General features: G+C 38.2%; 1 protein-coding gene across 4 annotated transcripts in view; it reads left to right on the plus strand.

The window, feature by feature from the left end:
* The window catches only part of sgcd (sarcoglycan, delta (dystrophin-associated glycoprotein)), a 207,205-nt gene that overhangs the window by 149,862 nt on the left and 30,425 nt on the right, over nt 1–26,918 (plus strand). For all 4 annotated transcript variants that reach the window (XM_079585263.1, XM_079585264.1, XM_079585261.1 and 1 more), the window contains exons 3-5: nt 7,063–7,164; nt 12,086–12,173; nt 14,107–14,226. In XM_079585263.1, coding sequence (XP_079441389.1) covers nt 7,063–7,164; nt 12,086–12,173; nt 14,107–14,226 — 310 coding nt within the window. The remainder of the gene's footprint in view (nt 1–7,062; nt 7,165–12,085; nt 12,174–14,106; nt 14,227–26,918) is intronic.

The raw sequence follows: 26,918 nt of genomic DNA on the forward strand, positions 1-26,918 counted from the left end.
TCAATGCGCTGCAAATTAAGAAAACACACGCAAATAGAAAAACACCCGCATATTAAGAAAACATCTTCATCAGTTTCACAACACAACACATCTGTGCTCCAAATACTCACAACACAACCAAATACAGAAACGCGCTGCAAAACTTCACAACACAACCAAATACAGAAATGCGCTGCAACCACAGAAAACAACGGAAATGTTTCCAGGGGACCCCAATAAGAGACAAACCCAGCTGGAAAGTGCTCACAGCTCAAAGTGTACTTTATTTTATTTCTTTTCATTTGTATAATTTTTTTTTGCAAAACATACAGAGATTTTTATGACATACAACTTTGTATACAATATACAAAATGTATTAACAATATATTCAATGTCATCAGAATACTAATGAGAAAAGAACAATGAGCTGAAAACTAAAATAAATAAATAAATGAATAAAAAACAGAGAAAAAAAAGAACGATTTTAATCTATACATCAGTTACATTGCACAAATGTTGTCACGTTATGTTTAAATATGTTTTTATAAGAAATGTTAGGTAATGCAGTGTCCAAAGATGAGACACTCACACACAGATATATAATACATATTTTAAAAACTTTTTTGTATAAAATGTACATTTATTTGTTACAGTTAACAGCAATAATGAGATATTTCTAGTAAGAACAGCTATTCAGCTGATGGACACTATGCTGCGTTGTCATGGGAACATCCCAGGTGAAAATAATGAGGAAATTACATTGTCTTTCGTTTCTCCGGCTAACGGCTACATAATGGCACACGAGTGCCCTGCTCACTCCAAAGTCCCCATTTCAAGGGCTATGCCGTCTGCCGAAGGAAGTAGGGCATAGGGATGCTCACGAGCAATAAGCACGTCCCAGCTGGGTTCGTCTCTTATTGGGGTCCCCTGGAAACATTTCCGTTGCGTTCTGTACTATTTGCAGCGTGTTTCTGTATTTGGTTGTGTTGTGAACAGCTTATTTTCTGACAGCATTTCCAGCATCACAGAGCGGCAATAAGATTGCATTTTAAAGCGCAAATCACATTTTTCTATCTGAAAAAATCGCAATTTGTGCAGCTCTAGTTTACATGATCACGAATGAGATGTTGAGATAGCTTTGGTAATGGAAGCCATCATTTAGATATAAATGAGATAGCTTTGGTGGAGGAAGCTATCTCATGGCTTTACAACCTTGGCAACAGAATGACTTTTAAATTGTGGGGAATGAAGATGGTTGGGTTGTAATGTCACTATATGGTGGAGACTGGGCTCATGAATATTAATTAGCTTGCGCTGACATTGCTTGGTAACTTCATAGACCATCCAGTCATGTTAGCTAATTAAGATTCAAGAGCTAAACCTTCACCTTCTACTGTTTCGAAACTGCTATCCTGTGCAGTGTGCAGATGTGCTTGAGTTGTACAGCCTTGCATACTTTCTGTGTTTTTCTTTTGGCATTGAGATGCATTTAGCCAGTTTTATGCTTGCTCTGATATTTTTTTCTCTCGTCATTACCTTTTTGAATAATAATGAATAAATAATCAAGAGATTATGTAGGAGAGCGCATCTCTGAGGTGTCAAAACTCAAATGTCAATAAGTCAACATAATAATCGTAGTTCATCATAATAATCACGAACTCAAATGTAGCACTGCTGTAGAACACGGGTTCTGAAATTGGGCTCTGGAAAATTTAATAGTAAACGGTGTAACATAATAATAACAATAATAAAATAAGTAAAAATTAGCTGAATTTACATTAGTACTGTTTAACAGGGTTTGTCTTTTAAAGACTGGCTGGAAATCATATTACCCCTTAAACCCATAAGATTACGGGATGTTATTCGCTACCATTCCCCTCATTCATTTTTTAGAGTTAGAACATCAACCTTCTTAATATTCCTCAGTCTATTCATTATGAACAATGTAGAAGTAATACAATAAAATAATTTCTGTTTTAAAAAAAAAAAAATGTCTTCGTGTATAGGGTCGCTAGCGACCCGGGTATGTAATGTAAGTATATTTTTTTCTGTGCAAAAACAATTGAATCTCTGAAACAATTGAATGACTCAGTAAGTGCAATTCACCTTTATTCCTCCAGTTGTCTATGTCTGATGCACAATGATGACGTGATGTATCGCTCATAATTACCGCAGGCATAAACAAAAGAATAGACAAGTTTAATCAGCAAAACTTGAAATGGCTCAGCGAATTACTGCAGAGCAAGTATTGTACACAAACAAATTTTAGTGTCACTGTCAATTGATGGTGGATCTGGTGAAGAAGCTGTAAGCGATCAAAATATTGATTTTGAAGACGTTAAAAATGATACCTTTGAGAATATGGTTGGGATCGCGAATGAGCCAGATGCTGAATGTCCTGAGGACAGTGATGATGGTATAAAACACCTGCTCAAATGGAACCCTTCCAACTTCCAAAAGGTAGAAATATGGTTTATTTTATTCTTCTGTAAGTGTTATTAAAATATCAGGAGAGTTCTATACTATTGAGGCAGTTAGAGATCCATCCATGTTAAATATAGATCCAGGTCGCTAAAGACCCGAATATGTAATAATGATTGACGAAACATCAATTATTTTATTATATTGATAGCCTGATGAGTCAAATTCACAAGTGAAACGAATATCATTGATCATCTTCTAACAAGGCCACATATAAATGTCTGGGTAGATTAATTGATAGGCAAACAATCAATTCTCATAATCAACATGTTGGATGCAGGATAAATCTGATTTTGACAAGGGCCAAATTGGTATGGCAAAGCAACTGGTTAGTGTATCTCTGACATGGCAATATTTATGTGTTGCTCCTGGTCAGCAGTGGTGAGAATTTACCAACCTTGGCCCAATAAGGGATGAACATAAACTGGCGACTGGGTGTTGACAAGTTCAGCGATGTGCATGTGCAGCGAAGGCTATCCCTTAATGTTAGTAATGGGAGGAATGTGTCACAGTCGTATGGGTGTGTGTGTGTGTACCCGCAGACCAATCAGAGTGTCTATGATGACCCCTGTCCACCTTTGAAAGCGCCTACAATGGGCATGCTATCATCGGAACCGGGCCTTGGAGCAGTGGAATTAGATTGCCCTGTCCGATGAGTCACCTTTTCTTTTAAATCACATGGACGGCCGTGTATGTGTGCGCTGTTTTAACTGGGGGAGTGATGGCAACAAGCTGGAAAAGGGAGTGTGATGCTCTGGGCAATGTTCTGCTGGGAAACCGGCCATTCATGTGGGCGTAAATTTGACACGTACCACCTACATAAACATTATTGCAGGCCTGGTACACCCCTTCATGACAATGGTGTTCCTTAGTGGAAGTGGCCTCTTTCAGCAGGATAAAGCACATGCCACACATGACGAGTTCAAGGTGTTGCCCTGGCCTTCAAATTCCCCAGATCTCAATCCAGTTGAGCATCTGTAAGATGTGCTGGACCAACAAGTTTGATCCATTGCGGCTCCACCTTGAAACCTACAGGACTTGAAAGTGCCAAAACGTCTTGGTGCCAGAAACAACAGGACACTTTCAGGGGTCTTGCAGAGTCCATGCCTCGGGGGGTCGGCGCTGTTTTGGCAGCATGCGGAGGTGTATGTATCATGTGCAATCATATTTCATGTACAATACTTTATACGTGAAAATATACCGTTGCTTTTATATTTTAGAAAAGGGGTTCCATCATAGCCCAAGGGGAAATTATCACACTTGGAGGTCTGGAACCTAGAAGTAATTTGTCTGCTAATTCCACAATACCTTTCTCCCTTCTTTCTTTCCTTTTAAAGCACTCTAAACTGTCCCTCCCCTCAATGTCAAAGCATCAGATAAAGGAGATTGTTTTTTCACCCGACCCCTCTTTGCAATTCTTGTCTCCTCTTTCTCTCCTCTCTCACACATTCTCTTCCACAATAAATATCAAACAGCCAGTGCAGTGACACTGGTGGTGGAAATCAATTTACTCCTTGATGCTGCATAAACTGTGGCACGCCAGAGGAGGTTTGTTGATTCCCGCATGGTACCGTGCGGAAACACACCTGAGAGTTTTCGGCCTTTCTGTCAGCTGCTGCAAACATGCCTGAATAATTCATCGTATTCTTTGCCTTTCCTCTGCCCATATCCGCCACTCCTTCGATTCTTCTTTGATTCGTGTAGAGAAAGACCTGGAAATATTCACCATCATATGGCGCCTAATCTCATTCTCCTTCCTTCCCCTTCTCCAGTATCTTTACTTAGTTTGCATTCTATCACCACAAAAGACAAGTTTTACTTCCAACCTGCCCTAAATCTCTTCTACTGAAAAAATAATAAGTAATGTGGGATTTTTGGATCTGGTTTTGGAACATGATAGTCGGTTACAAGCTGCTAATTAGCATGATTGTAATGTTAATTTGGTCAACTATCTTTTTATTTGGTTTTAGTCCTTTATCCCCTATCCTGTTTTTTTTTGTTTTTTTTGGTTAGTTGGGTTTTAGTTGACTAAAATTCTGGAAATGTTATCATTATTTGATTCTCTTCTTCCCCTTTTATACACTCTAAAAAATGCTGGGTTGTTTCAACTCAATTTTGGGTAAAATATGGACAAACCCAAGCGTTGGGTTAAAAATGTAATGTAAAAATGTAACCCAACGGCTGTGTTTGTCCATATTTACCCAGAATTGGGTTGAAACAACCCAGCATTTTTTAGAGTGTATAGGCGACTAAGGTACCAAATATTAAACACTGCGATTCCACACACTGACTTTGATTCCTTTAAATCCTATCCACATGCTAATGTGTCTTCTCAATCCAAACAGACCTGCAAATTGCAACAGCATGACTCAAAGAGTTTGTTACAGACTTTCATAGAAGTCAGACATAATACAACTCATTCCCCATATTTGCTCACGTTAATGGCAGTTGTGCAAAGAAAATGGCCGGCGGACCAAAGCAGGGTACAATTGTGACAGGCACTTTGATCCTTTGATGTGAACGTTATTAAATATGGTGATACGAGCATGTGAGGGATAGGAAGTGGCAAAAGATTCCTCACCAAAGGCTTCACACTTCAAAGCAAACAGTCTATGTATGTTTACTGTAAGAGTAATGTTAAAATAGCAAGCTGAGCTATTGGGACCCTGTATCAAAACACATTTGCATGCATTTAATGCTTAGTGCAGGCCCGGAGTGGCCATCGGGAGAATTGGGAGAATTCCCGTAAGGCCGCCCTAAGATTGGGCTGGCGGGAACCTTCCACTTGGTTCGACATAAACACAGTTTCACATGGGACGTGGAAAGCAAAAATCCCTAGTTCATTTTCAATGAGAGGCAAACAAAATCGTCAAATCTCGGGAGGTTTTAGCGGCAAAGACGATGTAAAAGCAGTGCTCGTACACCCGAAAGCCTGTCACTTGCACATGGAGCTCTTCGTAGTTGTTATAAATATTTTAAATATTATTATATGGTGTAAATATATATTACGCTCGCAGTAAGGTTGGCCACATGACCTCTCCCCTGCTTTCTCTCCATGCGTCAAATGCATGTTACAGTATTGGGTGACTGATAAATGAAGTAACTACAGTATCACACATCTTTACTTTGTATATAAAACAGCGCATCAGTTTATGCTATGCATGAAAAAAACTTTTGTTTTCTTGTCACTTGGCAGAGATTATGCATACTCTCTCTCTCACACGTGCACACCCGGAGAGAAAGAGTGAATCCGCATAAGCCTATCTACCATGTACAGAACAGATAATAGTTGTAAAATACAAGTTTAGGTGCTACGTTTAAATGTGTTCTTTCTTGTTTGTTCCTGACAAACTAATGTTTTTAAAATCAAAGTAAATGGTTGACATTTTTTTTACAATATCATGGTTTTTATACAGTAGGGTAACCTAACATGACATTTTAGTCTAATCCACATGGATGTTCAAATACGCGCAATGTGAGTACAGGCCAGCGGGGGAGTGAGGAGGGGGACAATCACACCTGTACAAGGCAACCATGCCTAGTGTGTGTGAGTACACCCCTAAGGGAAGTGCGATGTCTACAATAAATATGGCAACACTAATTTCACATTTCAATTTGGGCACATTAGTGAAATTTGGGCAGATTTTATTTTCTATTGTCAATAGTAAACCAAACACCTTTTTTTGTTGGTCAACGCGGCGAATGACCTGTTGTGACATCTGAGCGGGGAATTCTTTCATTGATTTCTTATTGAAATTATGGAGTTCACGAAAAGTGCTGAAGGTTTGTTGAATCTGCTTGCTTTGTTAAAGTTGTCCTTGTCAATGGAAGGTGAAATATTTGTTATTATATTACTTGATTTGTTACTTGATGTTCTTCTGGGATTTCTGTTGAAGAGATTTTTTGAAAAAACAAATCTGGATTTGGTGTTATTTTTTAAAAAACAAGGGGTGTGTTTGGTGGGATGGGGTATCAGAATAATGAATTTTTCACTGAAATTTTCTGCAAACTGCCTAAAACTTGTTCTGACATGACAACCACTGTTTTATAAATCTCATTGACTTCATATAAAGCACTGTAGAAAAAAAAGAAGGTTAAACAATGTTTTTGTTTTCTTATTTTCCAGACACTGGAAAAGATGCTGTAGATTTATTGAGAAGCACAATCATGCAAAATATTAATGCTTGTTTTCATAAAACATACATTGAATTAATTGTATTATTTTTTTTTTTTACCTCATCTACATTTATTTAAGCATAAATGTAAAAAAAAAGTTTTTGAGAGGTTTTATATTAATTGATAAAGAAGTCTTGCTTTAAATTTAGCTTTTTAAAATGTAATTTTTATTTTTATTTAAATATTATTTAACAAATGTTTACAATTTGTTACTGGACAAAAATACAGACTAAGATATATTTGTTTAAGACAAAGATTCATTCATTCATTGCAGTGAGGCAAATTCGAATTACAGTACATCATTACTTCCAAATGACTTCAACGAAAGTCGCAACGAAAACTCATAAGCATCTTTTTTTCATTCATGTCATTAACCTGTTGTATTTCTCTCTCTCCCTTTCTTTTCCTCTCCACCTCTTTCTGCAGGATGGCATGGGTCACCTGCGTATCACAGAAAGAGGCCTGAAACTGGAGGGCGATTCGGAATTCCTTCAGCCGCTGTATGCCAAAGAAATCCAGTCCAGACCAGTAAGTGCACATCAGGGCCTGTCAGCATGGTGTCTGCGCGATAGCAAGGAGGACATACATTCTCTCTCACACACAATGTCCGGCGTAATAATATCAGTGAGGCTGCAGTGGATGGATGGCTTGATAATGTGTAGGGCGCTGGCGTTATCTCATCTGTCTAGCACGAGTGAGACTAGAGAGAGTGAAAGACAGAGTGATAGAAAGAAACAGACAGAGGAGATGAGGTGAGGTGAATAGCAATGGCCTGATGGGACTGGTGATGAGAGGAAACTCCCATCCACTGCAGTAGGAATAAAAGACTCATGGTATGCATGCATGGTAAAAATAAACTATGCAATACAGAAAATGTGGAGGGAAGCGCTTTTGAGTACAACATTTTTGGGGTCAGGGACACGTTAACTTTTCCGATAGGATTTTTCTCCATCTCTGGTAGGATCGCAATCATGATGATAAGTGTGTTCATTAATTATTAGGGGTGCAACGGATGAAATTGATTCCTCTTTCGCATTTACTTGCACTTGAACGACACATACACACAAATTTATGTCAAAATACCCGTCTCGACAAGTAATTTCTTATGTCATAAATGAACAGTTGAAAAAGAAACCGGATATGTGTCAGTATTTGGTCCGTGCATTCGGTCTTAAAGTGACAGCAGCCTAATATCTAAATAATCAAAATTGTATTTATTTATAATCTATTTAAACTTTTTTAATTTACATAAAAATTATTGCGCTGAAATAAAACAAATTAATATTGATTAAATATTTTAATTTATATTCATTTAAAAACTCATGGCATTGCACCATACCAGCACAGATTCATTTGGATAGGAAATGGTTTGTGAATATTGTGCAGGTTTTGGTACTAAAATAGCATGCGAAAAGTGCCATGAATTAATCCGAGATTTTTCATTAAAAAAAAAATAATTTATAATATAATAATATATATATATATATATATATATATATATATATATATATATATATATATATATATTAAAATGTACAGATGCTTTCATTCAAAGCAATTTGCAGAAGATGCAATGCAGGAACATTCCCATGAAGTGCCACAGGCACAGAACTGTAACCACAGTAACTCACCAGCTGTTGCCACATTTCTATTTCACAGCAACCTGGAGATGCATCTACCAACCAATTGATCCGCTAGTGCTGAACTGACTGCTGCCACATACTGAAGCATACAAAATGTTTAATGGAATTAATTTTTTTAAGTATAGGATATCAAATAATCTACAATAATTATATCAGATTCATGAAATAGAAATTAAAGGGATGGTTCGGAGTAATTTCAACCTAGGGTCCTTTGCCCCATGACCTCGAGCCAATATCTCTAAATAAGCTTTAATTTTAAAGCTACACTGTGTAGGATTTTCTCCCATCTAGCGGTGAAATTGTATATGATTACCAACTGAATATTACTTTCTAGCCCCTCCCATTCCGAGGGCGCTTTAACTCCTACGGTGGCCGTATTATTTCAAATCTGCCGGCAGTCGCGAGTAATCTCCCCCTCGCATTCGTCACGGTGCCACTGAGTGTAAAAACGCGAAAGGCGAAGCTTGAATTTCCAGGTATGTCCCTCTTTGGCTAATCTATTTTCAAGATGGAGGCGTAACATGGCTTCCGCCATTCGACCAGCTCACCCGTATGTAATAAATGGCAGATTCTACGCTTACGGGAATACTTGATTAGTTGGTAGAAGTAATTATACATTAATGAGCACATATAATTGTGAAAGAACAAAGTGTTTTTTGCTAAGAATCAACTTAAAAAATTACACAGTGTAGCTTTAATAATGTTCGACCAAGGGAAAACAAGCTTATGGGGGGTGTTTGGCTCGAGGTAATTGGTGCAAAACCCTAGGTTGAAATTACTCCGAACCATCCCTTTAAACGTTTACTACTATTCTTCTTCATTATTTCACACTCTCTTTTTGTGATGATGCCTTCAAATGTAATATTCCAAACCTTTTGTTTATTTTTTCGATGTACGTTAGATGGTACATTTTAGATGTTTTATTCAGGAGGTCACAGCGTATGAATAATTGAACACCTGTTGCATTCCTGATGTTTCTCTGTGTAAACAACTCTCTACCAGTATCATCATATGATGAATCTGGTTCACATTTATATTACATTGAGACTTTAATGTCAAAATGAAATCAGAATTGACCTTGTTTACTTTGTCATTGCACATTTTTATTTGTATTCTGTACGAATCACAAAAAAATGTTTCTTCTTTAAAAACTTGCTCAGCCTTTAATTTTCCTTTTCGGCTGATGTCACAAATCTTTCCAACTTTTTCTAACCCCGCCTCTTTAACCACCTGGTCTTTTTTTTCTCGTTGCATTTTTTAAATATGTCAGATTTTTTTGTAAAACATATTTTGTAATATATTCAATCACGTATACAGTAGTGTTATAAATTATATATAACCAGGGCTTGACTTTAACACTCACCAACTGCGTGTGGACTTCAGCAGTGGCGTGTAACACAGTCACTCTTTTAGCAAGTTTGGCGGGTTCAATTGTATATATAATAAATACATTTTTCCATTGTAGTCTTTTAAAAAGGCATCTGAAATATCTGAAACATTTTTTTGCAAATGAGATTTATACATCACCTGAGAACTGAATAAATAAGCTTCACATTTATGAATGGTTGTTAGGATAGGAAAATATTTGGCCGAGATGAAATTATTTGAAAATCTGGAAACTGAGGGTGCAGAAAAAAATCGAAATATTTAGAAAATCTCCTTTAAAGTTGTCCAAGTTCACGATTGTGCTGCATTCACTCACAAAAATGTTTTTTATATATATTTACAGTATGAAATGTACAAAATATCTTCATGGAACATGATCTTTACTTAATATCCTAATGATTTTTGGCATAAAAGAAAATTGATAATTTTGACCCATACAATGTATTGTTCGCTATTTCCACAAATGTACTCGTGCGACTTGTGACTGGTTTTGTGGTCAAAACCCGCCTCTCCTCACTCACTAATTGTATTGCTCTGAATGAATATTGTTGCTGTTACATGGCTTGAATTTTGCCGTGGGATTGCACGTATTGCACATATTTGTGCGTGAGCATAAAGCCTCTTCTCAGTACAAAATTGTGTTACAGTATTTATCGCTGCTTGTTGCGCTTAAACAGTCAAATACACACAAAGTAATGTCAAAATGCCGGTCTTGGCGAGTATTAACGTATGTTTTTATGTGAGCGTAAACAGTTGTGTAACAGTATAATGGGTCAGTATGTCAGGTCTTAAAGTGACAGCAGCCTAATATACCTACAGCCAAATTTTGAGATTATATTAAAAATATCTATATGGCAGTTTTTCCCCATGATGTCAAAATAGTGGACAATGAAAATGCTGAGTGGCTAGTAACTTTGGAAAACCACTAGTCACAGTGGCTGGCGAGCGAAAATGTTAATGTCAAGCCAACAACATAAAAAAAAATAAAAAAAAAAACTTTAGAATTCAAGATGTAAATATGTATTTTCCTGATTAAAATTGTCTTTAATGACAAGGAATTTAATGAAAGATTAGTGCATATCATAGAAAATATAGCTTGTGCTCCTCTTAATTAGCCTCACACAACTGCAGGCTTTTTTTTCTGTTTCTGACCTATTTTTTGCAGATGCTCTCACAATAATGAAGAGCATCTAAAAAGAAAGCATTTTACACTTGAGTTAAAACAGAGCAGCAAAACTAAAATGCATAATTTAAATGAACGTATCTCTAGCTTTTAATGTGCAACACAATAGTATCTTTATTTAAAGAGTTAACTGGAGCATGAAATATTGTTCTAGATTAAGACAGATATCTTTTTTTTTTTTTTTACTATTTTCAGCTGTATGCAGATGGATGCCTTGCATTTTATTTTATCTTTTTTATCTATACTTGGAGCAGACCATCTGCCCAACACTTAAATCAACCCAGACATGCATGCTGTGTTAATTTTTGATCGGCCCCTAAGCATAGAGAGAAATCTTTACCAAGTGTTTGCACAGTGCCCTGCCTGGGAGAGACTTCACACATGCTTAATATTGTGCACTCACAGGCAAACGTGTAACACTGCAAAATTATTTTTAACGAGAATTGTTGTCTTATTTTCCTGATACAATATTTAAACAGCCTCAACGCAAGACACATTCACCTGATAAGCATGACTACATAAAATATGAAGACTTGTTTTCAGAGAATGTACTGTATCTTGATTGTGTGTATTTTGCACTGACAGATTTTTTCAGTAGTGTTAAGCAGAATAACAATTGAACACACACACACATATATATATATGAGAGAGAGAGAGAGAGAGAGAGAGAGAGAGAGAGAGAGAGAGAGCTAGTGTTCAGGTAGAAATAGCTCTTTAAAGGTGCAGTAAGCAATTTCTGATAAACACTGTTGAAAGTGGATCGGACCGATCACCACAACAAAACTTGTAGCCAATCAGCGGCAGGGGGTGTATCCACTCATGATGGAGGAGATTTGAAGAAACACTATTGAAGAAGAGACGGCTGAGAGACATTACATTCCTTGTCGTAAGTGCGTCATCTTCGCTTTATTTTTCACAAAGCATTATTTTGCTTTGCTTCTGCTATGATAAAGAGACATCTACTCTTGCATTACATGTTTGAGAATTTTGGGGGCAGAGCAATGGTTTGTTTGTTTGAATTGATTTAAAAAATCAACAGTGTTCAACAATGATTCTCAGAAATCGCTTACTGTGCCTTTAACGTAACAATTGCAGGTTACCACGTTTTACAGTGTGGAAGACAATTTATAATTTTCTCTTCTTTTTTTCTTTTTTTTGCATTACAAGTAAAAAAGTTGAATTTGTTAATTTATTATTTATTTATTTTTTATCTTTTAACTCTTCTTTTTAATGTCAGGGAAGCCCATTGTTCCTGCAGTCTTCTAAGAACGTGTCTATCAACATCCTCAACGAGAAGAAGCAATTAGTATCTCAACTCGTTGCAGGTAAGCACACAAATACAAACACACTTAAGCTAAGAATTGTTTAAAAACCCTCATGCAACCCCTTTGTGCTAATTTCAATGGTCTTGCTCCCCCAAGATTTTGCAGACTATAAATCGGAATGAAGATTTCTCGCCCCATCTCTGTGGGCGTTTATATTAGGGTAGATAGCATGAAATGAAATATTCACTGAACTCAGGGGGCGACTATATGGGCCAATCCGCTCACAGGAGGAAAATGAATCCAGGCAGCTATAATGTTAGATTTTATGGGACAGATGGTTAAATGACTATTTTGAAAGAGTTAAAGGGTTATTTGATAGCCAGATTGTTATAGTCTCATCCTTCTCATGATGTAGCCTTTATAACTGTGACTAGAGACTTCATTACAGCGCAGTAATTGCATGTGCACGGATGCATGTACTATTAAGTCCTGGTTAATAGCGTAATAGTAAGGCTATATTTTAATGAAAGTCATTTTGCCTTAAATGGACTAGTTAAGTGACTTTCACTTGAGTTATGCCGCTAGAACAACTGTATACAAAACAAAAGTAAGTGGAAGTGTAAGAACAAGTATATGTTTCATTCATTTAATTTTAATGTGTATTGTATGCTAGCTGGTCAGAAAAGTAATTAAGTAAATTACAAGATTGAATGTGACAAATGGTAAATATTTTAATTGCTTGCTGCTTGTTTGCAGTAGTATATATTTTAGAGATGTAACGGTACACAGACGTCACGGTTCGGTACGTAGATCGGTTTTGTGGTCACTGTTCGATATGAGTTCGGTACAACAGGAAAACGCAACAAATCCAAATAGCAAAATACAGTTTGTTTGGCACTCAGTCCCCCTGAGGTAGTTGGTACAGTACAGCCTCCTTTAGTGTATTAAGCACTAAGCAGTAAACAGAATGCACTCTTGCATTGGTCATATTGTTTTATTGACTTGACTATATTGGGGTGAAGCACAGGCGAAGCACTGCTACTTGGGCGCAGAGATATCACGCAATACCTGAACCAATCACAACGCGTGACATCTCTGCGCCCAAGTAGCAGTGCTTCGCCCGTGCTTCACCCCAATATAGTTCCAAGTCAATATCTGCCTAGGAAATCACCTAGTCTCACTCTGCATTGCTATTTGTACTCGTTGTGAATGCGCAGGCCAAAATAAGTAATTTGTTTTTTATCACTTTTACTCACAACATGCTATCCGGCAACAAAGGGTTCCATTCATTATGCTAAGCTAGGCTAGCGATGACGCTGCCAGACTAAGACAATAGACATGCACTGAGACAAAAATGCGTTTGCCCACCTATCTAACTGTAGGGGAAACGGTGAATAACCCCTATTTCAAAAAACGGTGGCGTGTTCCTTTAAAAAGCGTCTCAAAAATGTATAAAAACTCAAGCTACTAGCAAGCTCTTGCGTGTAGGGTTTGAAATTAACTGTTTCACTTACCGGCCAATTTTGCTACAAATTTTTTTAGTTACCAGCCATTCAAAACTTTTACTAGCCAAAAAACAAAACAAAACAAAACAAAACGAACCAGATTAGGTACGTAACAGCTTATATATTATTGTTATTATTATACAATTTGGATTTCATGCATTAATTTCTTATTCAAACTAAATCCTGCCATCCAGCCATCTCCTCCCTTCCTCTTTTACCAAAAATGTATTTTAGGTGGACAGATCAATACAATACAATACAGAACTAAGAAAGCAAACAGCGTTGCATAACCGTGCACGCCCCCTTCTGGATTGGAGTTTGGATCGCCTGTGTTCACCGAACTGTGACGTCCATTACATGACAGTTCGGGGCGAATACATGTACCGTTACACCCCTAATAAATATATAATAATAATTTGAGCTAGATTATTTGGGGACACGTGGAAAATGTTCTTCATAAACTGTAAAAAAATATATTTTTTTGTCAGGTTCTCATGGAGTTCATGCACGGGGCAAAATGCTGGAGGTAAAATCAAGTGCAGGAAAACTGCTCTTCTCTGCGGACGACCATGAGGTGGTAGTTGGTGCAGAGAGATTACGAGTTATGGGTGAGTGAACATTTAAATTATTACACATTTGAGGGTATTAAACTTTTTTATGCTCACAAAAGCCTTAGCCCTGTTCCCATCACAGAGTTGTTTGGCACAGTCAACAAAGAGAGAGCTGAAGTGCTAACTGAGCCTCACAGAACTGATTTTAAGCACAGACTGGCATGATACATTGTCCTTCTTGTACGAATTGTGTTGGTAATTGATCCAGTGGTATAATTCGATAAGTATCCTGAGCTTTGATGTCAAAGTCCATTTCACACATTTAACCCTTATGTGCTGTTGGGGCTGTTTTCAGCCACTATGGGGTATTTTTGAGTCTTATTTTGGCCATAACTTTTTCCGTGTTTCAGCAAATGGAATGATTTTTGGTGACAAAGCTTATTTTTACACATATTTTAGGAAAATGCTTTGAAAATTTTCAAAAACTTAACAGTACACTCTGGGCAAATTCACTACCCTTTCGTTATGTTCGTGGCTGAAAACAGCCACTACTTTAAACTGCTGTAAAAATTGATCAGATAAATATTTTTTTGCCATTTTTTTTTCATAAATCTATTAATCAACATCAGTCCTGTTCAAAACTACTAAATGTTTTTAAAAAAATCAAGATTTTAACTCTTTAATTGCCAAATTCATAAATTATGACACTGATTTGGGAGGGGAAAAAACACAAAATTACTTATTTTCAATATAAAATGTGATTGTGGACTGGATTTTTTTTTACCTTTTATCACAGTCTTGGACATGTCAAAGATTAGAAACAACATTGGTTTTGATGCATTGTTAGTTTTTGTGCAGCATCAGATTTTAACTTTTTCTCCCTCATTTACTGTTCGTGGCTGTTTTTGCCCCATTGACTTCCATTATAACCACATTTTTTGATTGCAAAGCCATGACACCATAAAATCATGCATTTTTGATTGTTGGTGGTTTTCCCTGTTGGGAAGAGGTAAAATTTGTAATTTTTACTGTTGATAACCAGGTGGCACCATTAACCCTTTAGATAGGCCTGTGCAAAAAAAAGCTTAGTTTCTGGCTTTTACATGGAGTTATATGGAGTATAATAGCATAATAAAGTGTGTGTGTGTGTGTGTGTGTGTGTGTGTGTGTGTGTGTGTGTGTGTGTGTGTGTGTGTGTGTGTGTGTGTGTGTGTGTGTGTGTGTGTGTGTGTGTGTGTGTGTGTGTGTGTGTGTGTGTGTGTGTGTGTGTGTGAGAGAGAGAACTCACCTTGATGCGTCTGAGAAAATCAAAATATGCACCTCAGAACTACATGGAGTAAACAAAAACAAAGTAAGTGTATTTATGCATCTGCCTTTTGATAATGAGAAATGCAGACTAAACAAAAACAAAGCAAGTGGATTTGAACACTTGCATGCAAGCCTGCTGGTCATTTGATGGTGAGAAGAGCAGGCAACATGAGAAAGGGCTTGACTTGTAGTGAAGTTTTAGAGATGATCATGCAGCCCGACCCCTCCAGCGAGCTGCAGGATGTATTGTCTTCTCCCTCTGACACCACAGACTCAGGAGAGGCAGATCCTGATTTGGATGTGGCACCCTCATCATCCTCTCTAGCTTCCACTGAAGGCGAGGAGGATTCGGAGGATCCTGGGTCTGGGTGGATTGGGAGAAACGGCGAAGTGTGGTTTTCCACCAACGCGGAGACAACTCCCTTTCTTCAGCCTGCCAGAGGCGTGACTCCAGGGCCGACGAGATGATTGACCTCATTGTCAGCATGACCAACCTCCAAAACGCAGAGCTCTGCTGATTTCTTGAATCTTGAGAGGGACATGGTGGCTCTAAAAATCGCACGACCACTGCGATCATCCCACAGGCAACGTGTGGACTCCCCTCTGGACCTGTAGACGCCGGCCAAAATCAGTAGCCCCATGTATGCACGGAGATCTGTGGAGTCCACCCCGGTCCAGTTTCTCATTGTGCGGTGCCCGTAAAAAACAGATTGAACACAGAATCGATGTTATGGACCCTTGCGATGGCATAGCGCGTCGGCCATGAAGTCATGCCTCTGGCAGGCTGAAGAAAGGGAGTTGTCTCCGCGTTGGTGGAAAACCACACTTCGCCATTTCTCCCAATCCACCCAGACCCAGGATCCTCCGAATCCTCCTCGCCTTCAGTGGAAGCTAGAGAGGATGATGAGGGTGCCACATCCAAATCAGGATCTGCCTCTCCTGAGTCTGTGGTGAGAGGGAGAAGACGATACATCCAGCAGCTCGCTGGAGGGGTCGGGCTGCATGATCATCTCTAAAACTTCACTACAAGTCAAGCCCTTTCTCATGTTGCCTGCTCTTCTCACCATCAAATGACCAGCAGGCTTGCATGCAAGTGTTCAAATCCACTTGCTTTGTTTTTGTTTAGTCTGCATTTCTCACCATCAAAAGGCAGCAGATGCATAAATACACTTACTTTGTTTTTGTTTACTCCATGTAGTTCTGAGGTGCATATTTTGATTTTCTCAGACGCATCAAGATGAGTTCTCTCTCTCTCTCTCTCTCACACACACACACACACACACACACACACACACACACACACACACACACACACACACACACACACACACACACACACACACACACACACACACACACACACACACACTTTATTATGCTATTATACTCCATATAACTCCATGTAAAAGCCAGAAACTAAGCTTTTTTTTGCACAGGCCTATATAAAGGGTTAATGGTGCCACCTGGTTATCAACAGTAAAAATTACAAATTTTACCTCTTCCCAACAGGGAAAACCACCAACAATCAAAAATGCATGATTTTATGGTGTCATGGCTTTGCAATCAAAAAATGTGGTTATAATGGAAGTCAATGGGGCAAAAACAGCCACGAACAGTAAATGAGGGAGAAAAAGTAAAAATCTGATGCTGCACAAAAACTAACAATGCATCAAAACCAATGTTGTTTCTAATCTTTGACATGTCCAAGACTGTGATAAAAGGTAAAAAAAAATCCAGTCCACAATCACATTTTATATTGAAAATAAGTAATTTTGTGTTTTTTCCCCTCCCAAATCAGTGACATAATTTATGAATTTGGCAATTAAAGAGTTAAAATCTTGATTTTTTTAAAAACATTTAGTAGTTTTGAACAGGACTGATGTTGATTAATAGATTTATGAAAAAAAAATGGCAAAAAAATATTTATCTGATCAATTTTTACAGCAGTTTAAAGTAGTGGCTGTTTTCAGCCACGAACATAACGAAAGGATGGGAATTTGAACAATGCACAAGGGTTAAGAACCCTCCAAAGGCAATGGCAAAGCAACTACTACAATATAATGAAACATTGACATGTATTTGTTGCTTTCAAAAATAAATTCAATATTTGCAATAATAGTGTCTAACACACAGGTTTTCAAACTGGGGTCTGAGGACAAGGAGGTTTGGGAGGGGATTCTACACATGCATTTCTTTAGCGCTGTTGAAGTTACATGTTAAAGTAATCATTGATTTTTGACACAACTACTGAATGATATTGTTGTTTTAATCAAAATGTTATTCCGTTGATTTTTATTTTATTGCTGTATAGTGGATAGAAAGTAAAACATTTCCAGATATTATTTTAACAGTTTTGGCTTTAGTACAGAGACAACATAACATCTTTATTATTATGATTATTATGATTATTATTAAAGGCATATTGGCCCATTTATTCTCTAGTCCTATTAGGATGTGGAATTCTAATCGTTTTGAAAAGGCCTCTCAGTTTCTGGTCACATTTGGCATGAAAACAAGAAGCACTTGGCAGTGCTTCCCAACATTAAAACCCCAGATGGGGAGAATATATATATTTATGTTTTCCCTCCCCCATTTATCTTCTTTTTTTTATGATTTATTTTGGGAGGTGAAAAAAAAATCCTGGACTTTTCAAGGTTGCTTTGTGCTGTATTTGATCATGGAGCTTTGCTTGTCTCAAGGGTAGAGCTAAACTTCCTTTAAAGTGATTACTCAAGCCTGTGTACATCCATTTTCCCCCAATGATTTTCCCTAAGCCACAGTTCATTACCTTACATCCACTCAAACTCAGCAACGGACTGCAGCGAGAACAGCAGTATTTAGAACTGGATGTTTCTCTTTCGGATTTTATCTCAAGTGTTCCTGGGGTGATGCCAGGCATCTGAATTAGTTTGGTGGACCACACAGGGACGATGTGCACGTTTTAAGGTCAGGAAAATCCTGCTACTCTAATACTGAGATAAATGCCTGTCTCCTTTTACGAGTCTATAGCTTAGAAACAATCTTAAGAGCTCCTGCCATGTAATAGATCTACGCTCTAATGTCATGACAGCTGAGAGTGAGTCTAGGGTAAACACAAATTCAATTGCCATTAGAACACATCTGATCAACTCAGAATACAACTTTACACCTGTCAGTCCAAGCAAGACTCAACAAATACCAGTGTTCACTCTAACATTTGTTCTTCGACAAAACCTCTTTATATTAGGCAGATCTTGCAGGGCTTGACATCTACTTTTTTCCCCAAGAAAATGGAAAATTTAAGCACGCATAAAGAACTTTATTGCAATGCAAATTGATAAAAGAATGTGTTTTTCCTTAAAGGGATACTTCACCTCTGGAAAGATGAATGTGTATTTAAAATGGGTAATTTATGTAGTAGAAATGTGAAATTATTTTTGAATTTGGAGTCTTCTAGACTGAGAAAAGCCAGAAAATGTATTTTTGCCTCATGTGGATGAAAGACAACAACACCCAGAATGCATTTGCTTTGCTGCCCTACGAGGCCACTCCCAAGCCACGCCTTGTAAGAGTGTAGTTAAATAACTAGGCTAGGCTACTAGTTGACTCGAAACTTAAAAGACGCCGTTTTATCGTGAGTCTCCGTGGCAAGTCTGCCCGGGATTGTCCGGAATTGGCCCAAAATGTCCAGGATTCGGCTTTTGTGTTCTACAGTCGCCATTCATTATGTTTCCTGTGGCGAGCAGGACGAGACTGACGGCCGTGGGAGAACGACGCGAGGCTGGTGGCGTGATTACTGATGAGCGGCACCTGTGAGACGCACCGGTCTCGTATCTCTCAGGGAGGAGTGTGAATTTTCTTAGCAATGCTAAAACGCACATCAACCGATCACTTGTTTAGCGTTCATGTAAACACTACATTCAGATTCACCAATCGGAATGAATTCAGTTAGATTTAAATAAAAGGTGTGCATGTACACAATGAATGGCAACTACAGAAAGCAAAAGCCGAATCCCAGACATTTTGGACGATCTCGACGGCCGGACATGTCCGGGAAAAAGGATGTATGGTAACCCCTACTACTCAGCTTTCTCCACAGAACAAGAGCCTGTTAGCTTAGCTTCCTAAAAAAGATGGCTGACACTATTTGTACATTCTGTGAGTGAGATCTATGGGTGGGTTGAAAACATGCGGAACTAGCTACTACTACTGGCTGTAGTCTCTAGCCTCTGGTCAAAAAATCCTCATATGACGCAAAATGACGATTTTTGCGTCATCTGAGAATTTTTTACAGACAAAAAATACGTAAATCTCTCGTCTCAGGGGGACATTAATGGAGGGAAGCATGGTAATTCGAAAATACTACAGGTTTTCTACTGATACAAAGCTTAATGCTAAATGCTGAAGTATCCCTTTAATTAAAAGAGATACTGTACAATGAGACATAGCAAAATTATTTTATTTATTTGAATTCAAAAAAGTAAACCAGGTTTTTAATTATTTCAGCTCCAAACAGTGTTTTAATGTAATAATTATGGGATTATGTATATATTTAAACATTGAATTAAAGGGCTTTGAATTGTAGGACTTTTAATTATAAACAAGCCTGAAATAAACCTGGACTTATTTTTTAAATGTCTTGACCGCTCCACTTCAGGGGGGACTACCCTCACTGGCTTGAGCCCTTGGGTGTCAGGACCTCTTCTCCGCAGCCTTCTCGGAGATAATGACGGTCCTCAGATCCATCTTACCCCTCGAAGACTTTGGCTGAGAGCGCCCTCCCTGTCCCCAGCCTTTCTGTGGGGGAACACAGGAGGCTACGCTCTGCTTCTGGGTGGCACAGTGTGAGGAGCTGGCTTTGGAAGTTTGGGATTGCTTCCGCTCAGCAGCCCCGGAGACATGAGAGCGACGGGGGAGGAGCTTCTGGAAAGCGGCCGCCCGCTTGGCTGCCTCCTGGAACCTCTCGGCGACTGAAAATACAGCGTCGCCGAAGGTGACGGGGCGCATCCATAAGAAAATTCTTGTCCTTCTCTTTAATATTGCTTAGGTTGAGCCACAGATGCCTCTCAGTGGCCACCAGGGCTGCCATAGAGCGGCCGATGGATTTAGCCGTCTCCTTGGTGGCCCTAAGAGATAAATCTGTGGCTCGACGTAGTTCGCAAACATCAGGACCAATTCCCCCGCCCTCGTCCATGTCTCCGGAAGGCATGCTGCAGCCTGACCAGTGGCTGAGTAAGCTTTTCCCACTAGCGAAGATGTGGTTCTGACTGGCTTAGTGGGTAATGCCGGGCCCTTTAGGGAAGATGCCGCCTCGGGGGAGAGATAGCTTGCGAGCGTCTCTTCCACTTTTGGCATCACCCCATAACCGTGCTCTTTATAATTCGATACAGAGGAATAGTTTGATGTTTGTGCACTATACACTCTGTTTGAAACGGTGTGGAGATCAGGGAAAAACTGTAGGCCCCGGCGTTGAGGTTGTGACCATGATGGCAGGAACTGTTCGTCCAGCTTGCTTTTGGAACGAACGTCCTGCTTATCTGCTGGCCAATACTCAGTCTTTCAACTGCTCTTGTCACAACCTCAACGTTGACGTGATTGGTTACAAGGTAGTTTGTGACGTCAGAAACACCAGTGATTTCAAACCGCGTTTTTGAGTCTTTGGTTCACTGCAGTTTTAAGGAGAAAATACTCAGCAATGGTGTTGACTGATGAATTTGCACATAGTTTGTCTTAAAGCATATTAAAAACACCCCATAGACATAAACAACATTAAAATCTTAATTTTCACAGGGGGACTTTACGTGTGTATAAAAACTTTTATTCAGTTTAATGAAAATAAAAGTTTCTATTTTACTTGACATTTACATTTAAATTTTTAGAGGTTGAAACCAGTTTAATAAAGCCTGGTTAAAAAATTTACAATAGGAAACCAACATTAATACAAAGAGTATTTTTACATTTATTACACTTTTATCCAGAGCGACTTTTCATTCACATCCACATTTTATCCGTTTCCATTGCCACACTCATGTAGTAAGCTACAGGAAGGAAGGGTAAATTGACAAGAACTTGACATATTCATTTATTTATTTATTGTCTATTGTGGATACTCTTATATGTTATTAGCCCATTCTTGTCAATTCGTATAGCATGCAGAAAGATAGAATTCACCCCAATTAAGTACTATTTTCTTAATTGTTCTTTGAACAATAAGTTATTTGAGATGCTAGTACAGTGTAAAAAGTGGTAAACTACAATTGTTACAATAAAGAGCTATTTCTACCTGATCTTACCTTTTAAATTTAGTTTTGTTGGTGTGACCTAATATATATTTGTTGATTCAGTTGTGTTTAATAAAAAAAAAGTTACCATTTGCAGCACATCTTTTAGGTTACCATTTTTTTCCAATACTGTGCATTTTCTAAAGAACTAGAGATGAATGTTCCTTGTGGGACTTAAGATTCTGCTATGCCATGAAGGCCTTTTTTTTTTTGCTTCTAATTAGAGGCTTTACTTTTAACAGCGTATCCACAAATAAATGCAAACGCATATACAGTCACTAAATGGGATGAATCATAGTTTCATAAAACAAACCAACCTTAAAGTCTTCCAGGACATGAAGAGCTCGCTGTGAAAACTTTTCTTTTCATTCACTCGCTGACTTTTCTTTCATGTGCTCGTCTCAGTGCTGAGGAGAATCATTCCCAGCTGGAGACATTCGATTACAGTATTTTGCAACTCTTTTATGATAAGCAGTGCTTCATCTGATGAGAGACTGCCATAGTATAAGTGTCGGCCCTGATATAAAAGAATACAGAGCAGGGAAGGAAATTCAAAATGTCTCACGAGGGGCGGGGGAGCTGCGAAATTCTGTTCGTATTTTGTTCAGCTCCACAGGAAGAGCAATAAGAGCAAATTAGGACAGACCCTGCAACATCTGCTCAGGCGCGTTGCCTTATTTCAATATGAGCTACTGGAAAGACCTTGACTATTTTACTAAGGTAGTAGGTTTGTTTTTTGTGCTTTTACACTATACAAAATTCAAGAAAATGTCACCTAACCACGAACACTGAAATGCCAAGCATTCGAATTTACTAATGAAAGGCTGCAATATTTTCCTGTAAGACTGAAAAGAAAGAGTTATTTATATCTGAAACAATGATATGGCCTCCGTGCTGATGTTGCCCCAGGAGCGTTATATTAGTCGGAGCTGAATGTTATTCTTCATTAATTTTAACAATCAGATGTTAAAGAGGGGAAAGCAATTTGCTTGGGTACCAAAGTCACTCCCGAGAGATGCTATGTCAAGCTTCGAGTCTCATAATGTATGAGTAATTAGGCAATTTTACATTAAAATGTTAGATGGTTTTTAAAAATTGCCTTATGTAGCTGTTCGTTTATTCCCTTCTTTCGTGTAATCTTTTTTATGGTTTCTGGGGGCATAAAGAAATATTAAGGTTGAGACGCAGCAGAGAAATAATATGGCGTGAATAAAATGTCTGTTCAAGCTCATTGTGGAGGCCAGACATAATCTGTTGATTTCTTTGTTGGATTTTTAGTAACACTTTGGGCCCTATTTTAACGATCTGAAACGCAAGTGTCAAAGCGCAAAGCGCAAGTAACTTTGTGTGCGGATCCCGGCGCTGTTGCTATTTTCCCGGCGGGATAAATGACTATTGCGCCTGGCGCAAATCTAAAAGGGGTTGGTCTGAAGTAGCTTCATTATTCATAGGTGTGGTTTGGGCGTAACGTGAAATAAACCAATCAGAGTGTCCTCTCACATTCCCTTTAAGAGCCGGTGTGCTTGTTCCATGGCGGATCGCTATTATAACGGCGGATTTGCCAGGCGCAAGCCAGGAGCGGTTCACAGCCGATGAGGCCGACGTTCTCGTCAGGACCGTAAAATACAGAGAAGTGACATTGGGGATGATGTGAGCAACCCACCCAAATTAGCTTCGGTTAAACAGGCGTATAATTTGGGTGAATGTGTAGCCTAATCTAGATTTTTTTTTTTTAAATCTAGATAGATCTTTTTCCACATCTTCACGGACACAACAATGATTTCCCTCGTGTGTTAATATTTTTCCTTGTAATAATGTATGATTTGCAAAAATGAAAACTGCTACGTCTGTTTATATTAGAGAATCAAAGTGGATGCGCGTTAACACGCTACATTATAGCCAAGCACGCGCCCTTAAAATACCATATCACTAACGCGCAACGCGCCACTGTCTTTAGACTGTTTTTTTTCCTGGTCAGTGGCGCAATTGCTTTCTAAAACTGGAAAATAGCACCAGGGCAGTTTTGCGCCGGAACACGCCTCCTCTTTGCACTGAACCGCCCCCGCGAGCGCAAGTTCATTCCCTAATTTACCGACGTGCGTCTGTGGAGGGAAAAGTCCGCTGTGCGCGGGTGCAAAATAGGAATGATACATAGTTAATTCATTAGCTAACAGTAACTAATGAGCACAAATATTTTTAATGCATGTATTCATTTTTGTAAATGTTAGTTAATGAAAATATGTGTACATTATCCCGCTTATTGCACGGCGACTTGCCACGTAAGTAAATAACTAGACATGAAATATTGATCTGAGTTGAAATATTTTATTAGGTCTTTAAAGGCAATGCTTCCGCGGAGAGAGCAGTTCCTAGCATGGCAAGTTCAAACTAGACGGACATTTAAGAGATACGGTATACAGTCATACCACTTATTACACAGCATTTCGCTACAGAAATAATTATGGAGATAAGAGATATTGTACGCGTTTACGTCACAGGCATGCGCCAGTACAGGAAAATAACAAAACATTATCAAACTAAAATATAGTATTAATTTCATTGAAGAAAAAAAAAATCTGTCATTTTTTAGCGACACGCGAAGAGCATCGAGGGTTAAAGCAGCAGCTTTACCGTATTAAACATGAAAAACAGTGTCTCTTTCTCTTTCAGTGCTTCACATTGCCACCTAGCCGCCTGAAGTGCATACTGCATCGAATTTCACACACTTTTGCTTCACCATATGCATGCAGATTCTTTGCGCTTTCTCTTCAGATCGTTTCCGAGCAAACCTATCCTTAGTGAGCATTTGTTGAATTCTGTTCAATTGACTGGTAACACATTATGTTGAATATAAGTAACGTTGCACTTACATATCTACTAACTGTCATTAGAGTGTTAGTAGACTGGTAGGGTTAGGGTTAGAATAATTTGACATGTACTTGTAAAGTTACTTATAGTCAGTAGAATGTCGTTGGGTAGCATCACAATAAAGAGTTAGCAGATATTAAGCAGACAGCCTAATAATACTCTAATGAGAGTTGAAAGGTTACTTCTAATCAACAGAATGATTAAAAGGGACCATCAAAATTAATAAAGTGTTACCTATAAACAGTCAAAATATTCACCACCAAGGGGGCAGGAATGTGTAGAACTTGTAAATGTTGGGAATTTTGTGGAATTCTGCAACGCTGAGATTTCTGTACAGCTCCGAGGTCACGGGTTTTACTTTTTGCTCATTCCTTATCCGTTACCTGCCATTTAGCTTTTACAGTAATTGTAAATAATTCCAATAGGATCTTTAGGCTCATCCCTTGGTTACACGAATATAATCAAAAAAAGCCCAAGCTGCACAATCGCTTGAAACCATATCATTCGCCCATTTCCCTAAAGTCTTACTGGAAAATGACTGTGGAGCATCAGTGATGTTGAGAACCTGAGATGAGACATAGCAGCGCTCCGCTGTGATAATCGAAACGGGCCGTGACAGCGAATTTGCTGAATATGTCAGATTGTGCTTGTAGATCTTCCTCACCAGTATATGTTCAGTTAACAGCAGTCCGTGGGATAATGATATTAGCAGTTGGATTCTTTGCTTTAATTATAATTAACACATGTTGATTATTATAAAATATATAAAATAATAAAAACAAGATAATATTTTTGTCTAATAAAGAATATTCAATTAACTGCAATTATCGCAGCATACAATTAATGTTGCCTGTAATTAAAGCTGTTAATTGAATCTATAGACAAATTCGATTCGCACCTTCTCGACGGGCTTCCATCTCAATGCATTTGCTGGGGCGATGGAGATTAACAGTCTGTGAAATGTGGTACAGGAGGATCCTTTACAGAGGAAATATGGCCCCTACATTTCACTGTTTTATTATGGCTGAATGGAAAATTTGCTGTGCTGAGTGACCATTGGAATTCTGTCAGATGACCATGGTAAGCGGATGATAAAGAGTCTATAAAAGCAGGTAAATTATGGTTAAAGCTCCGCTGTACCCACACACACACATACACACAGAGAAATCATTCAGCTTGTCTCTGGTCACCAAGCAAGATTAGATTTTCACATTGAGTACTGCATATTGGTGCTGTGTGTCTCACGTCATGTCTTGTTACCTGAAACCTCATGGCATTATGAGCACGCAAACATACCAAGCATCATTCTTGCAATTTTGTGATATTTATAAGGGGTTTGATATATGGTTCTTTTTATACAATTTTCTTGGAATTTTCAATAGGAGCTGTATTAGCTGAGGCTACTCACTATTTTGATCATTTAGCCTTACAACAATCATTTCTTCTGTGAGATTCAATGTGAAGTGGAGTACATTTAGTGGTACACATTGAATGAGTATGATGTCTACATGTACACATTACACAAATGCAATAAATGTTGAACACGAACTTCTCCATTCTTTACAGAATCAGAGAGAATAGCTAACTTAAAGTTACTGCTATGAGTTTGACCAATCGCTTTCAGTAGCGAAACAATAGTTTTCAAAACCGCGTTGCACCAATTGAACACACTTCATTGTGCGTCATAGTGTGCACTTAGGAAGTCTGAATCAGTTTGTTTGCACGGTTCATGTAAATCACTGGTCAAATAAATGATTCATAATTCAAATAAATGATTCAATGACTCTTTGAAGTTTAAGCGTTTTTTTAGGGAAAACATTTGGTTAAAGGAATAGTTCAACCAAAAAAAAAAAAAAACAGTCATTATTTACTCGTCCTCATGTCATTCCAATCCCACAAGACTGTGGTTAATTGTTGAAAGAGAAAAGTAAGTTGTTTTTAATGAAACCTGAATCAGTCCCACAGAATAATTTGCTCTCATTGAATACTTAAATAATATAATATGATCGTTTAAAAAAAAAAGATAGTTTTTATGGTAGAAGGACTGACAGTATTTTAAATTTCAAATTACTGCCCTAATACATATAATACATTATACTCTGTATAATGATTTGCTGAAGAAATTGCATCTTAGTCACAGCACCACTCTCTGTACATTTTCATTAATTTGATTAAGGATACACTCCATTTCTCTTATATAAACCTATGTGCTCAAAGCCTCTGTAAACATTTCTTCTCTCCCCGAGGCTGGTCTTCTTTTCTCTTTTGCCCAATGCACACAGTCTTATAGTCCAGAGCGTCACGCTCACTGTA

The sequence above is a fragment of the Phoxinus phoxinus genome (assembly GCF_949152265.1).
Source record: "Phoxinus phoxinus genome assembly, chromosome: 17".
In the NCBI taxonomy this organism is placed as follows: Eukaryota; Metazoa; Chordata; class Actinopteri; order Cypriniformes; family Leuciscidae; genus Phoxinus; species Phoxinus phoxinus.